Source organism: Antrostomus carolinensis, unplaced genomic scaffold (assembly GCF_000700745.2).
Source record: "Antrostomus carolinensis isolate BGI_N321 unplaced genomic scaffold, ASM70074v2 scaffold12025, whole genome shotgun sequence".
Taxonomy (NCBI): domain Eukaryota; kingdom Metazoa; phylum Chordata; class Aves; order Caprimulgiformes; family Caprimulgidae; genus Antrostomus; species Antrostomus carolinensis.
In genome coordinates this window covers 29,008-42,072 of record NW_010315739.1, presented here as the reverse complement: position 1 = coordinate 42,072, position 13,065 = coordinate 29,008, and the positions used below count along the sequence as shown (strand labels likewise).

At 36.5% G+C, this 13,065-nt stretch overlaps 1 protein-coding gene across 1 annotated transcript; it reads left to right on the top strand.

The window, feature by feature from the left end:
* The first annotated feature begins 210 nt into the window (after window positions 1-210).
* On the top strand, window positions 211-11,411 carry ABHD5 (abhydrolase domain containing 5, lysophosphatidic acid acyltransferase). Its single transcript, XM_010168052.2, has 6 exons — window positions 211-292; window positions 572-944; window positions 3,945-4,099; window positions 7,739-7,850; window positions 8,418-8,604; window positions 11,145-11,411. The coding sequence occupies exons 1-6, from the start codon at window positions 283-285 to the stop codon at window positions 11,232-11,234; spliced, it is 927 nt and encodes a 308-aa protein (XP_010166354.2). The 5' UTR covers window positions 211-282; the 3' UTR covers window positions 11,235-11,411.
* The last annotated feature ends 1,654 nt before the right edge of the window (window positions 11,412-13,065 follow it).

The following is a 13,065-nucleotide window of genomic DNA, read 5'->3' as shown; positions in this document are numbered from 1 at the left end:
TTGAAGAATGCCCCTGATCATCCCACCACTTTATAAAAGTCGGGAGAAAGTGAATTCCCTCCCACTTCGCACTCTTGTCCTCCATAGCGTGTAGTTTACATGGGTTCTTTTATGAAGAGCAGCAAAAGAAATGTCTTCAAAGCATCAAATGGTGCAAAAAATGACCAACTTGCTCAAGAAATTTTTATTCTGTATTACTGTTGTAGGTTAGGATGGTTATTCAGTTGGCTTCCTGCCTGGTGTCCCACATCACTGCTACACCTCAAAGAGGCTGAGGACAAAATGCTAAAATGTAAGTCTTTGCTTTTTTAATAAGATTTAGAGGTGTAACTAGATTTTCTGTAAATTTAAAATTAAATATAATCAAATAAGTTTTAAAATATGACTTTTATACTGTGATGAAATAAACAGGTTTAGAATTAAATTTTAATTGTTCCTTTATTTAGATATTTGATTGTAGAGTGTCTCCTTTGGAAAGGAGTGCCTGTTTAAAACAGTGATTTCCATAGAATAGACTTCATGTTTTGTCAGGCACGTGTAGCAACATCATTTTTTCCCACTCTTTTTTCAGGTATTGCAAGCACATACAATAAACGATATGTATATATATCTAAAGGAAATAAAATATGGACACTGACATTCTCTCCAGACCTTTCACATAAAACTCCACTTGTCCTCCTGCATGGGTTTGGAGGAGGTCTTGGACTGTGGGCTCTCAATTTTGAAGATCTGTGTGACAACAGGACCGTTCATGCTTTTGACCTCTTGGGGTTTGGACGTAGCAGTAGACCACACTTTGACACTGATGCTCGGGAAGCAGAAAATCAGTTTGTGGAAGCTATAGAAGAATGGAGAAAGGAGCTGGGGTTAGAGAAAATGATTTTACTTGGTCACAACCTTGGTGGATTCCTGGCTGCTGCTTACTCGTTAAAATACCCATCAAGGTATGTGAAAATAAAGGAATGAAGGAATTCTTTTTCTGTATTTGACTAGGGATTTTAACACATATTTAATTTCATCTGTCTCTTTATAGAATTTCTTTAAGTAAATTCCTTTTAAATTTTAAGCCCAAAGTATTAATTGTATGTTTTTTTTCCAGGTGAGTAGAAATAAGTAGATAGAGTAAACATGCTTTTCCATGTACTTTTATGTACCTCTTTGTTTTTGTTCAGTACCCCCTTGCCATGTTATAAGGCGAAATAACAACCTATTCTGATCAAACATGGGTTTGTGAAGGGAAAATAGACCTGTTTCTACCAAACTTCATATTATTATGGATAACATTGAAACTTCTGAATATAATTCCCCTAGGTAATTTATGCCTATGTGCTAGCAGTCGGCCTGGTGCCAGCGTGATGATGTAAAAATTATTTTAGTGACTCTTTGATTTAAATTGTCTGTATGCCACTTCACGTCTCTTCTTTGCAAAACAACCCATCTGCAGCAGTCCTGTAATTGTATTTCATCAGCATTTTCTGCACTACATTGTGGCCAACAGCTAATACTTTTTTTTTCCTCCTTAAATTCATAATTTGTCTCTTTTTATATATATAAGTATATACATATATATAAAAATATATAGTCTGGTTATATAGCCCCTGGTGAGCTAGGATCCTACCAGCTGAGGTCATTCTGTGATCTAGTTGATGATGTCCCTACTTACTCCAGGGGGCTCGGACTAGATGACCTTGAAAGGTCCGTTCCAACACAAACCGTTCTATGATTCTATGAAAAAAGGACATAGCTTTTATTTAGATACATAGTGGACTCCTGTGGAAAAACTGTGAACATAAGTTTAGCTTTCCACATTGTATGGCTGATTCTATATTATACAAAACATGTCTTACTCTTTTATATTCACATCAATTTATACCATATACATTTAGATATCCTTTTTTCCTAAAACACTTTGCCTCTTTCTTTCCAAGTGGACAAGAGCTGTCACATGCAGCTGGAAATGATGTGTGAAAGTAGGCATGTGTCTAAATCCAGAATTGCAGTGAAGAAATAAATCCTCTGCTCTAGGGATGTAAACCAGTTATCCTTTTAGGCGTAAAACAAGTGTAGGAATTGCTTCCAAGTTCCTTACCCCTTTTTCTAAAGTATCTATAAATGGTGTTATCCCATCCCACAAGGATGGGATATTGTTTCTGCCCCTTGCTGATTTACATCAAAAGTGACACACTGTTTTCATGCCTCACTGTGCTCAAGTTGGGGTTAATTAATTTGGGAGTATTTTAGTTTGTGCTAAAATATTACTAATGTTTCCCTGAAATTAAATTTTAACACCGTGAAGTCAGCAAATTGACTAGTGGGATCTTAAGATAGCATTGAATCAAGTGATAAATATAGCACAGCTTTCAGCCAGATTGTCTAACAATGCATTAGAGGCTTAGGGGATTCTGGATACATATTGTTAGGAAAGTAGATCTGTTTCTCCAAGCTTAGATGATCTGTTAATTTACTACATTATACCAGAGTTGTTTGTGGGACAACTGAGGTTATGAATCCAAAAAGATTACCATTTAGAATATTCCCAGGTGGTGGTGGCTCATGATTTTCAAATACTGCAACTTCTGGACTACTACTTTTGGAATGATTCTCATGGCCAGCTTCCTGTTATCCTGGGTTATGTATTAGGATTGATTAAGAAAAGGAGAAATGCCACATAGGAAGGAAAGTATTAAGAAAGAAAACATGAAAAAAAAGCTTACTCTATTTTTATTCATGTATTTGCTGTGTTATGTTTAATGCCAGTTTGTGCACAGAATGCATGGCTGTCCTGAACGACTCCTCTTTGCTTGTGCTCTGATCTCTCCTGCTTGGTTTGTGCAGTTAAATTCTACCCAGTCCTCTCTTACCATTGGTGTTTGCTGCTGTGTGCAAATACGTTCATGGCTGAGCTGACAGCCAAGAAACATCTTTGTGAGCTTAATCCTTTTCAACTCATTTCAAGCACAGATTTTTGGTTTCCCAACTGCTTATAGTCCAGAAATAGCCTTTGGAATCACTTCTGACATCGTTTTAGGCACTAAGAACTCTGCTGTATTAAATATCTGATCTCATGGCTTTGAAAGAGAAGGACATAGTGGAGAAGAAAGTAAAGATGATGAAGCTTGCATAGAAAATCACGTTAAATATGCAAAACTATAGTTAAGAGTAACTTTTTTAGAAATGGGCAGTATCTACGACAGTTAGAGTAGGTGTTATTATGGGATTAAACAGAAATTGACTATTCCAGTCTACCAAGATGAAATAGATTTTTTGCTTGAGGGAGACTCACAGCATGGAGTGATTGATAGCTGCATGTGCTGGAGACTCCTACTATGCTCTCTGTACTGAGATTCTTTTGAGTAATAATTCTATAAATTGTCTCTCTGATGTTTCTTTTATGACCTGAATCAATACATTTAGAAAACATCTGCTAATTTTGCTCTGCTTCTCTCAGTTCAGATTTTACTTTGATGAGATGATTTTTTCAAATAAATTGCATCTCTTCTTACAACAGAGTTCTTAGATGACTTGGAAAAGAAGGACTTTTAGCAAGCTTACTTAAATGAAACAGATGCAATTATCTTATTTTCTCTCAAATTAAACTGCTACTGCAAATGATATTGACTGAGCGTATAGATTAGGCTATTTTTAAAAATAGAAACAAGACTGGCCTTTTTCTCATATGTGTATGACAGCGGGTATCTATTGAATATTGAGTTTCTCTTTGTGACATGAGCTTCCAAGTTTCTGGTGTTCATATATATGATTAGTTGCAATTCAATCTCTCTCTAATTAGCAATCAAAAGGAAAACCATTGATGAATCAGAAACTAGGTAATAAACCACTATGATAGAAGTGACTAAAACAGGTTGCATAGTCCACAGGTAGCACGTTTCCATCATACTCAGTCTAAGAAAAATTAATGTACTCTGAACCTTTTTTGCCAACAGGGTCAAACATCTTATCTTAGTGGAGCCGTGGGGTTTCCCAGAGAGGCCTGACAATGCTGAACATGAAAGACCAATTCCAATCTGGATCAAAGCACTGGGAGCTATATTGAGTCCATTTAATCCATTAGCTGGGCTGAGGATAGCAGGACCCTTTGGTGAGTTTTAGCTATTCTTAAGTATTGTTTCTGTTCTTATTAAACATAAACATGGAGCAGATACCACATTAAGATAAGCTTTGTTGCAAGCCCCTATCACCCACAGAGTTGGAAGAGAAAGTATGAGGGGTTGAGGAAAAATGAACACTTCAGGATGAGAGGGCAAGCTCTTTTCTATTACACATGCTAGTGTGATAGTTTATAGCAAACTACATTATATTATTGTCGGCTACAGTTATAGTGAGTCAGACTTTGTGGACCTCTGTTGGGGAAGCATCTGACAAAGAGGCATGAATATGAAAAGGTTTTTCTGTTAGCCTCCGGTCACAGTTCATGTAGTTTCCCTTCCAACTGCAAATTTGATGGACAAACAGGATTTCCAAATTTGGTTAACATTAGAAGGCGATCTCATTTGTTAAATTGAAAATGGGTTCTTTCCATTAGTCATTTTCTTATTACCCTAGCAAATTTTGTGGGTCTCCTTGGTGCCCTGCATTACAGTGGCAGTCTGTCCTTTCTATTTCTACGTTTCTTCAACAGCACTGATGAGATGTTAGATAAATTCTATATACTCTAATACTAGGATTAGATAGGGATGACCAAAAATACTACAGTTTTAGTTTATGTGGGGAAAAGGTGTGATCAAATCTTAATCATATGTATTCCTTCTAGAGGGGAAAGAGGTTATCTGTCTATTACTCTCTGTACCACAGGAGTATCTGCCAGAGAGGCTTCGAAAAAGAGATCGTTGAGGCCCCTCACAAGTTACAATCAACTCACCTTTATCTTCAGTCTGAAGATAAACTAGTGGCATTTCTAGGCTTTGTTTGCATTTAAACCGCATCTGTTTCTTAAATCTCTTTCTATAAAATATATATTTTAACATGCTGATCTATTTGATTGTTTTTGGGACTGTGACAGAATTAGCTTTTCCGACAAGCAACATGTTTTGTACCAACAGATTTTTTTTTTTTTTTTAATAAAATGCTGATTTAATTAACAAAACAACCTGAAGCATACTGAGTGATAAGCACTGATTTAATGCCTTTTAGTCAATAACAAATGAATGCATAAATCTATGTGGAAGAGTTCCAAGATGAAGTTGCCTCCCTTAGCAAGTAAGTGCAGTCAAAACTGTGCTACAGAAACAGATCCTGTCTTGGCAAGGTATCCTCAAGCTAACCTCGCTTACAGGTTGCTCTGAAGGACAGTGCTTTTCAAAATTTTTAATCCATTTCTCACTCCACATGCTAAAGAAGTTTTCCATTGTCAACTTAATATGCAGTTCTTGAGAGGTGAAGCATAGTTCTTAGAGAAGAGTAACTTTAAGCATCGTGCTGCAAGGTGGGCATCAAACCCAGCCTGATGAAGGCACTGAACCAAACCCAAGTTTCCTCCCGCATGCAGATGTGCTTAAGCTGCTGGGCAGGCATAGCTGTCTGATTCTCACTATAAAGCCAATTGCTCTTGTTCAAAGGTGTGAGTTAAGCACTTAAACGTGAGCCAGGTTCTTTGGGATATCACAGTGGTATCACATGGATATGTAATCAGACCTGCTGGCAGATACTTAAACCTGGGAGAGAGACAGAATTGAGAGATCTTTTTCTTTGAGTGGTTTCCAGTTAGTTGATTTTCATGTTTTCCTTCGCTTAACTGCAAGTCATCCAGCGGGCTCACAGTAGAGGGGTTTCAGTGTTTAGATGGGATTTGTGAATTCCATTCCTAGAGCTGAATTCCTAAAAATTCCTCAGGACAACAGTAATGTCACTGTGACCACACCCTTATTGTGGAACTCCAGTGTCTTCAATGTTACTGTTTCTTTTAGTATTTCCATAGACACTGTGGAAAACATCAGCCGGGCAATTGAGGATGTGTCTTCAGTAAACATTAAGAGAATTAACCAGTGTGATTTCATTCCAAATTTTTCTCCTTGACTCCTTGTTTTCCTTTCTCTCCTGTAAGTTCCCAGGGAAAAACAGCTTTGCAATTGGACCCAGAGACAAAACACTTTTTATCAAAATGGAAAGTGAATTCTAAAATTTGGTGATTTTCAGTCCCCTAGGTAGTGGAAATGGGGATGCTGTGGCCTTTATGCTGATAGCAGGGAAGGCACAGAATTAGTCTCTTTCTTCCAGGTGCTCTTATACCAAGCCAGCTGTATTGTTTGTGTTCAAAAAAACAAACCCCAAACAGACAGAAGACAACAGAAGTCCAGCAATTGGACTCTCTATAGAGAAAATACAAGCAGCAGAGCAAGTTGTAGAATGTTTGCAAAATCTTCATTGCTTTAGGACTTAAATCACTATTTAATAAAGGAGTTATTTTCTCTTGCACTATGTATTTTCTAAAGTGATTTAAACTATGCATAAGGGTGTGTTGCAATACTCTAATCTCAAGGTTACAAAAGCATAGATCACTGTGACAAGGTCTACATAAATAGTACCAGGCCTTTGGCCAGGGATAGGTGGGAAGAAGTGAGATCATTGTAATTGCACAGTTTAACAACTGTATTTTCAGTTGATAAACCCAAATGGTAAACTACAAGTTTATCTCTTCAGGGATGAATAATATTCTTAGACTAAGATTAGCCTTCGGTGAGGTTGTTGTTCCAAAGATCGGTCTGGTCCACTAGAAGAGTCTTCTTCCTTAAAGAACCAATTCAGAATAGGAGCTTAATTTTAGAAGGCCTGAACTGGCCACTGAAGGGACCCACTTCTCTACTTTGGCTGTTAAGACAGCATGTGGACAGTACTTTCCTAGATTAGCTCTTTTACTTAATTTATACCAGTTCTTGTGTCTTATGTCAAGATTTCTACACCTGCTTTTCAGCATAGATTTCTGTTCTTTCACCTGAACACTAATTAGATGAACTAGCTTCAGAAGTCGCCTCTTCTGTTGTCCTGGTTTTGGCTGGGATAGAGCTAATTTTCTTCTTGGTAGCTAGAATAGCGCTGTGTTTTTGATTCCATGTGGGATTTGGTATGAGATAATATACTGGTATTTTGGTATGTTGATAATATACTGATGTTTTTAGTTGTTGCTAAGAAATCAAGGACTTTTCAACTTCCCATGCTTTCCTTGAGTGTAAGTGCTCAAGAAGCTGGGGGAGAGGGCATAGCAAGAGCAACAGACCCAAACTGGCTGATGTAATATGGAGAGTACAGACTTATATCAAGGGAAGAAAAACAGTCCAGGTTTTTCAACAGTGCCTTCTGGTTCTGAAAGGTGGGGTTCTTTTGGCCCACCCAGTGCTGCCAAAGCAAGGAGAAAGACAGTGTTGGTATCACATGAGACTAAGCTGGTGGCAAAAAGATACTCTGCTTATCCCTTTTGCTGGTGCCCTTTGCATGTTTCTTCTGTTTCTGCAGTGGCTCTTCTCAAACATTCCCTGTATGTATTCATCACCCTCTTCTGGTGCAGCACAAAATCCTTTAGAATATTTATGTTTCATTCCTGTTTGGTGTAATGCCATCATGTTTTCCTAAGACATGCAAGTGGTGAAAACAAAACATTGGTTTTGTAGTCACCAAGCTTAGCCATGAGTTTCAAGGGAGTGTGTTTGGAGGTTTGTAACGAAAAGCAATCTGATTAAGTTGTCTATACTAATTCCTCCTCTAATAGTGTTTTCTGTTTTAACAGGATTAAGCCTCGTTCAGCGTTTAAGACCAGATTTCAAGCGAAAATATTCATCGATGTTTGATGATAACACTGTGGCTGAATATATTTATCACTGCAATGTACAGACACCCAGGTGATTATGAGTTTCCTAGTGTATGTTTTGAAGTCTGTCTTTCATTTTACTGAGTGCCTGCTACTCCCTCCAATGGCCATGGCAACAATGTGTGTGTTTGGTTTTTTTTTGGGTTTTTTTGTTTTTTTTTTTTTTTAAAAAAAAAAAAAGAAGTTACATTTGTTGTATTAATTGAAGAAAAAAATAGCCTTGCACTTTTTCTGAATTCCAGAAACTGAAAAATGTGAAAGCTATCCTAATTCTACATTTCTTCTAAAGTACCTGTGTGTTAATTCTGAGAGAGTTTAGGCACTAATTTTTAATTAAAAAATTGTTACAGTGGTTTAATTCGTAAAGAATTTATTTAAAAATGCATTTCATTCTTTTAAGTATTATTACTCAATACTGTAAAAACAGGGTCTTTCTGTTGAAAATTACATGCAAACCTTGAAAACTAAATTTTCTTAATAGTAAAAAAATCCCAGCCTCATGTACTGTGTTACCAAAAGGGACAGATACTCTAGTTTAGAGAAAAGGCAGATCCAATGGAAATTTAATAGTTTTTCTCTTTTTTTGAATGATTTGAAGTGGTGAAACAGCTTTCAAGAACATGACTATTCCTTACGGTTGGGCAAAAAGGCCGATGCTGCAGCGGATTCCACAAATGGATCAAGACATTCCTATCACTGTGATCTATGGAGCACGTTCATGTATAGATGGCAATTCTGGCAGCACTATCCAGTCTCTGAGACCAAATTCCTATGTGAAGACAATAGTAAGTTGACTTTTAAAGCAGTTTTTTGTTTATTGTGTGAATTTGTTTAGATCATATCTGTGTTTTTCATACCAACTGTGGAAATGCTAGCCCTTTGATTTAAAGCCTGGGGTAATAACTTCTGATTTCTGTAACACAGAGAGAGAAAACAAGTGTTAGATCAGAGGAAAGAGTATTGAGTTCCCAGACTAAGAAGTAAACTTACTGTAGCACTAAAAGCTGAATTAGATCCTTGAGCAAGGTCATTCTTCTGCTTTACAAAATATTTTGCTGTACAGTGTGCTAATACAAGTAGTTGTTGTGGTCCCTGGTAAGTATCTGGGATTTTGTCTGTGTTTTAAAGCACAGCAGTCCTAATATCTGCGTGTGTATGACATAGTGAGGAGGGTCTCATAAACTGTTCGAGTCTGTCTGCATAATGCTTTTGTTTCTCTGCTAAGAGAAACTGGTGCTTAGGTTCTTGTAAGTATATTTGTTTAAGTCATTAAAAAAATACATAGTGTAGTCTTCCTAGCTAATATATTCTTGTTCAGAGATACAGCTCTATCATTTAAAATGTGTGTACTTGCAACTTGATGTGAATGTGCACACTGCATTTTTTGTTGATTTCTATAAAAACAAACAAACAGAAAAGTATTCTTCACACGTTGTCACATCAGTCAGCTGTGATAATTGAATATTATGCATATATTTTACAATGCTGTGAGGTGATAAAATGTTAGAATACACCAGCTGTCTTCTTACTGATGTCTAGATCTATCTGAACAGAAGTGTACAGTATGTGATGTTGATAGTGTACTATGACAAGTCATTCAAATGAAATTGTATAATCTTGATACAGCTGACATCAGAGCTGGAACTCAGAGAAAAGACATTGTTATTGAACTGTTTACATGTGTTAAAGAGCACAAGTAAGTTTCATAAATGTTGACATCCAGACTGAAATTGTTGCTTAACTGCTTAACCAGAGAGAAAGTTGCAACAAAAATTTACTGAAAAAAAAAAAAAAAGAGAGAAGTAGGCAAAACCTGGAACACGAGAAGTTCCACACAAACCTAAGGAAAAACTTCTTTCCTGTGAGGGTGCCAGCGCACTGGGACAGGCTGCCCAGGGAGGTTGTGGTCTCCATCTCTGGAGATGTTTAAAACCCGCCTGGACACTTTCTTGTGTAACCTGGTGTAAGGAACCTTCTTTGGGCAAGGGGTTGGACTAGGTGATCTCCTGAGGTCCATTTCCAACCCCGACCATTCTGTGATCCTGTGAAGTGTGCAGTATTGCTAGGATAAGCATATACCATTCAGGCAGATTTTTCCAGTCCAGTCAGTGGCTTTTAGAAGAGACCGTGGAAAACTTTATTGTATTCCAGGTTAAAATTTTGTCAAGCCAAATACAGATTCGAAAAGGTAAATTGAAGTAGTAGAAATTATAAGGACATTCAAAAAACTGAGGCATGGACTGGCAGTGCCATCCTTGGTAAAACACACGGAGGTTCTGGGGTTTTACTATGTGTGTTTATTTTGAATTAATTTTTACTTAGAGTTTGTGGGGGGTTTTAATACAATCATACAGCTATACTTTTATGGGCTTCAATTAGAGACTTAAGAGGGAGTGTTTTAAGGGCAGGAGGGGAAAAATAGAATACAAATTAATCTTGGACTGATCATAAAATGGAATAAAAATTTTCAAATACCTTTGCTGTACACTATGGTGATGGCTTGCTTCGTACCATTTTTGAGAGAGAATTACATAAATAAATTACCAAAATAGAGAAACCGCTCTGTGTGTGGTTACTTAAGCCCTTAATTTTGTTACATAGTTGCTGAGAAATAACCCAGGTCACAAATATAGAGTCATATATTGCCATCATTTGTATTTTATTTGTCCCTGCTTAACATAGTAGTCATTAATTCAGAGGGTTGAAATCTGCTTCCACAAGCCTAGAAAATCCCCAGCAATTTAAGCTTCTGAGTTCTTAATCATTTATCCTAATACCTTCCTTAGTCTCTTCTGTATCATTTTCATAATAAGAGAATACAAATGATTTGATATTCTCTCTAGTGCAAACACTTACAGAACTACAGAGCAGCCTGGCAGAACTATTTGAGCGGAGGATGAAGGGGGCGAAGATGAATCAGCAGTTTGATATGTAAAGCACGTCCTCCTAAGTTTGTTTTGCAGTGACTTGTGTCCGCTTGAATGGTGTTTTCTTTCAACAAGGTGTACAGTTGAATTGGCAGTAGTTTTACCCTCTTTTCCTGTGTAGCAAAGTTCCTTCTACAGATGAAAGAAGCTTTTGTTTTTCCTTAGCTTGCAGTCCTTCTCAGGCTGTATGATACCACCTCCTGGCAGCAGCTGTGCTAACTGCATTAGCACAGGCTGGGTGCAAGAGATCAGTTACAGTTCTGAAATATTTCTTTTCAAGTAATAACATATCAAGTAGCTAATGGATAAAAGTCAGGTTCTTCACATATCCCAGTATTTACTTATCTGTTTATTACCTTCTTGTGATTTTGACCTGTTTCTTCACCTTTATCCTCTAGGCTATCCTTGGTGCAGGTCATTATGTGTATGCTGATCAGCCTGAAGACTTCAATCAGAAAGTGAAAGATATCTGTGATTCTGTGGACTGACTTCTGTTCTTCAGAAGGTCATACCATGGATAGTGTTTGATATCAATACTCTCTAGGAAATCACTAAAGAATGCAGAGCTAGTGGAACAAGGCTCTCTTTGCATACTGTTTCTTCTAAGAAGCCATTTGCACGCTTAAACCACTGAGTGCCTTTTTTGGGGGGATAGGGAGATTTGAAGCAAACTTTGTACAGCTTTATTTGAGATTTGTCTTCAGATTCTTGGCCTCTCATGTATGAAATTACATGTAACCTCTTAAACTGGAATTTTCTTCAAACGTTAATTTAATTTTGTACATGTTGAACTCTCTAGAAATGCCGAATTCTCCTCTAACACAGAGAACTATATCAATACATATACAGTGTATAAAATGCAATTTGTTTTCTTTATGAACATTCATATTTTTAGTTTATATTTCATAGCAAGAATATGAAATTGTTTATTTTATTTTTGGAATCCAGAACTCCATATACAATATTTTAAAAGAGTGTATTTTTTTTTTTTTTAATTGGCGTGATAACAGCTTATGAAGCTGATTTTGAGAGAGGGACAGAGCCAAAATAATGAGCAGTATCTTTCACTGAGATATGTGTGTTAGTTTGCAAGGAACCAGGGCTCAATCTTAGGAAATCTTTCTTCTATTGGATTTTATTTCCATTTATCTCAAGGCATCTTTTTCTGTCCGTGCAACTTTTACGGAAGGCTCGGTTTGTAAGAGTCAATGATGTCACCAGCACTCAGGCTTCCATAAATATTTTGATATGTAGATTTCAGTGATTTAAAATACATAAGATGGCTTGTTAGTTACTCCATCTGTTTTTAACACTTTACTGCAATATTTGTTACTAGCCTAAACCTAACAACTGTGGATAAGTTGACAAGATTTTGATTAGGGGTAGGGAATGGCCATCTGGTTAGTGAGCATAATTCTCTTTTCGTTTAGATAGAAAACCTAGTCTGCTTTTTAGTAAATTCAGGGCGGAGGAGAGGCAGAGAGAGAATATTGATGTTCTCTAACTGGGAGCTACAACAAGTTAGTGTATTTTAGTTAACATGCAGCCTCCTTATAGGAAGGATTATTACTGGAATGAACAATACCACTGTAACAAATGATAATTATATGTTTTGGAGATTCTTTATATAATTATATATTTTAATTGATTATTTCAATATCAGAGATAATCCAGTCTCTGCATCTTTTTGAAATCTTAGTTTGATGTTAGTTCTTCACATGCTTAGTAAATTATATTAAGCGAAATACTTTGTCACTTTAAAGACAAATTATGTGGTGGTTTGTTTTTTAACAAGTTTACATAAAACTATTGATCTGCTTTTCAATATTAAAGGGACTACTGAAGAGTTCTTAATACTTTTATACATAGAGAATTTGAATTAATGATAGCACTGTCTTGAAGCTTGAGTGAAATTCTGTGCATTTTTTTCCTCAAATTAAGGAATTGTTGCACATATTTATGATGTGGAAGGCAAATATACCTAGATTATTCAGGAAATACTCTGATTATGTTCCCAGCCGAACATAATCTCTCTCTTTCTGAAGGAGATATTTAGCTATATGATGCCATGTAAACATCAAACAGTTTTTGTGACTGCCTTGAGGGGTAGCACTTAATATCTGACAAGCTAAAGATTTTAATTAAAATTAACTATGGAATTTAATTGCTTTTTCAATTAGCAGATGTCAGAATTTTGAAACAAAATTTTGGGTTATTTGCTAAAATCTTGAGTTCAAAATGGAAAATAAATTATATTTTTTAATATAAGCTATAGATTACCAGTTATGCCACCATTTAGGTGGATGCCTTCAGTGTGTA

What these genes read in the sequence shown, in the direction of transcription:
- ABHD5 (XM_010168052.2), top strand. An exon ending in TCGTTAAAATACCCATCAAG is followed by an intron (nt 945 to 3,944) that starts GTATGTGAAAAT and finishes TTTTGCCAACAG; the next exon opens with GGTCAAACATCTTATCTTAG. An exon ending in TGCAATGTACAGACACCCAG is followed by an intron (nt 7,851 to 8,417) that starts GTGATTATGAGT and finishes AATGATTTGAAG; the next exon opens with TGGTGAAACAGCTTTCAAGA.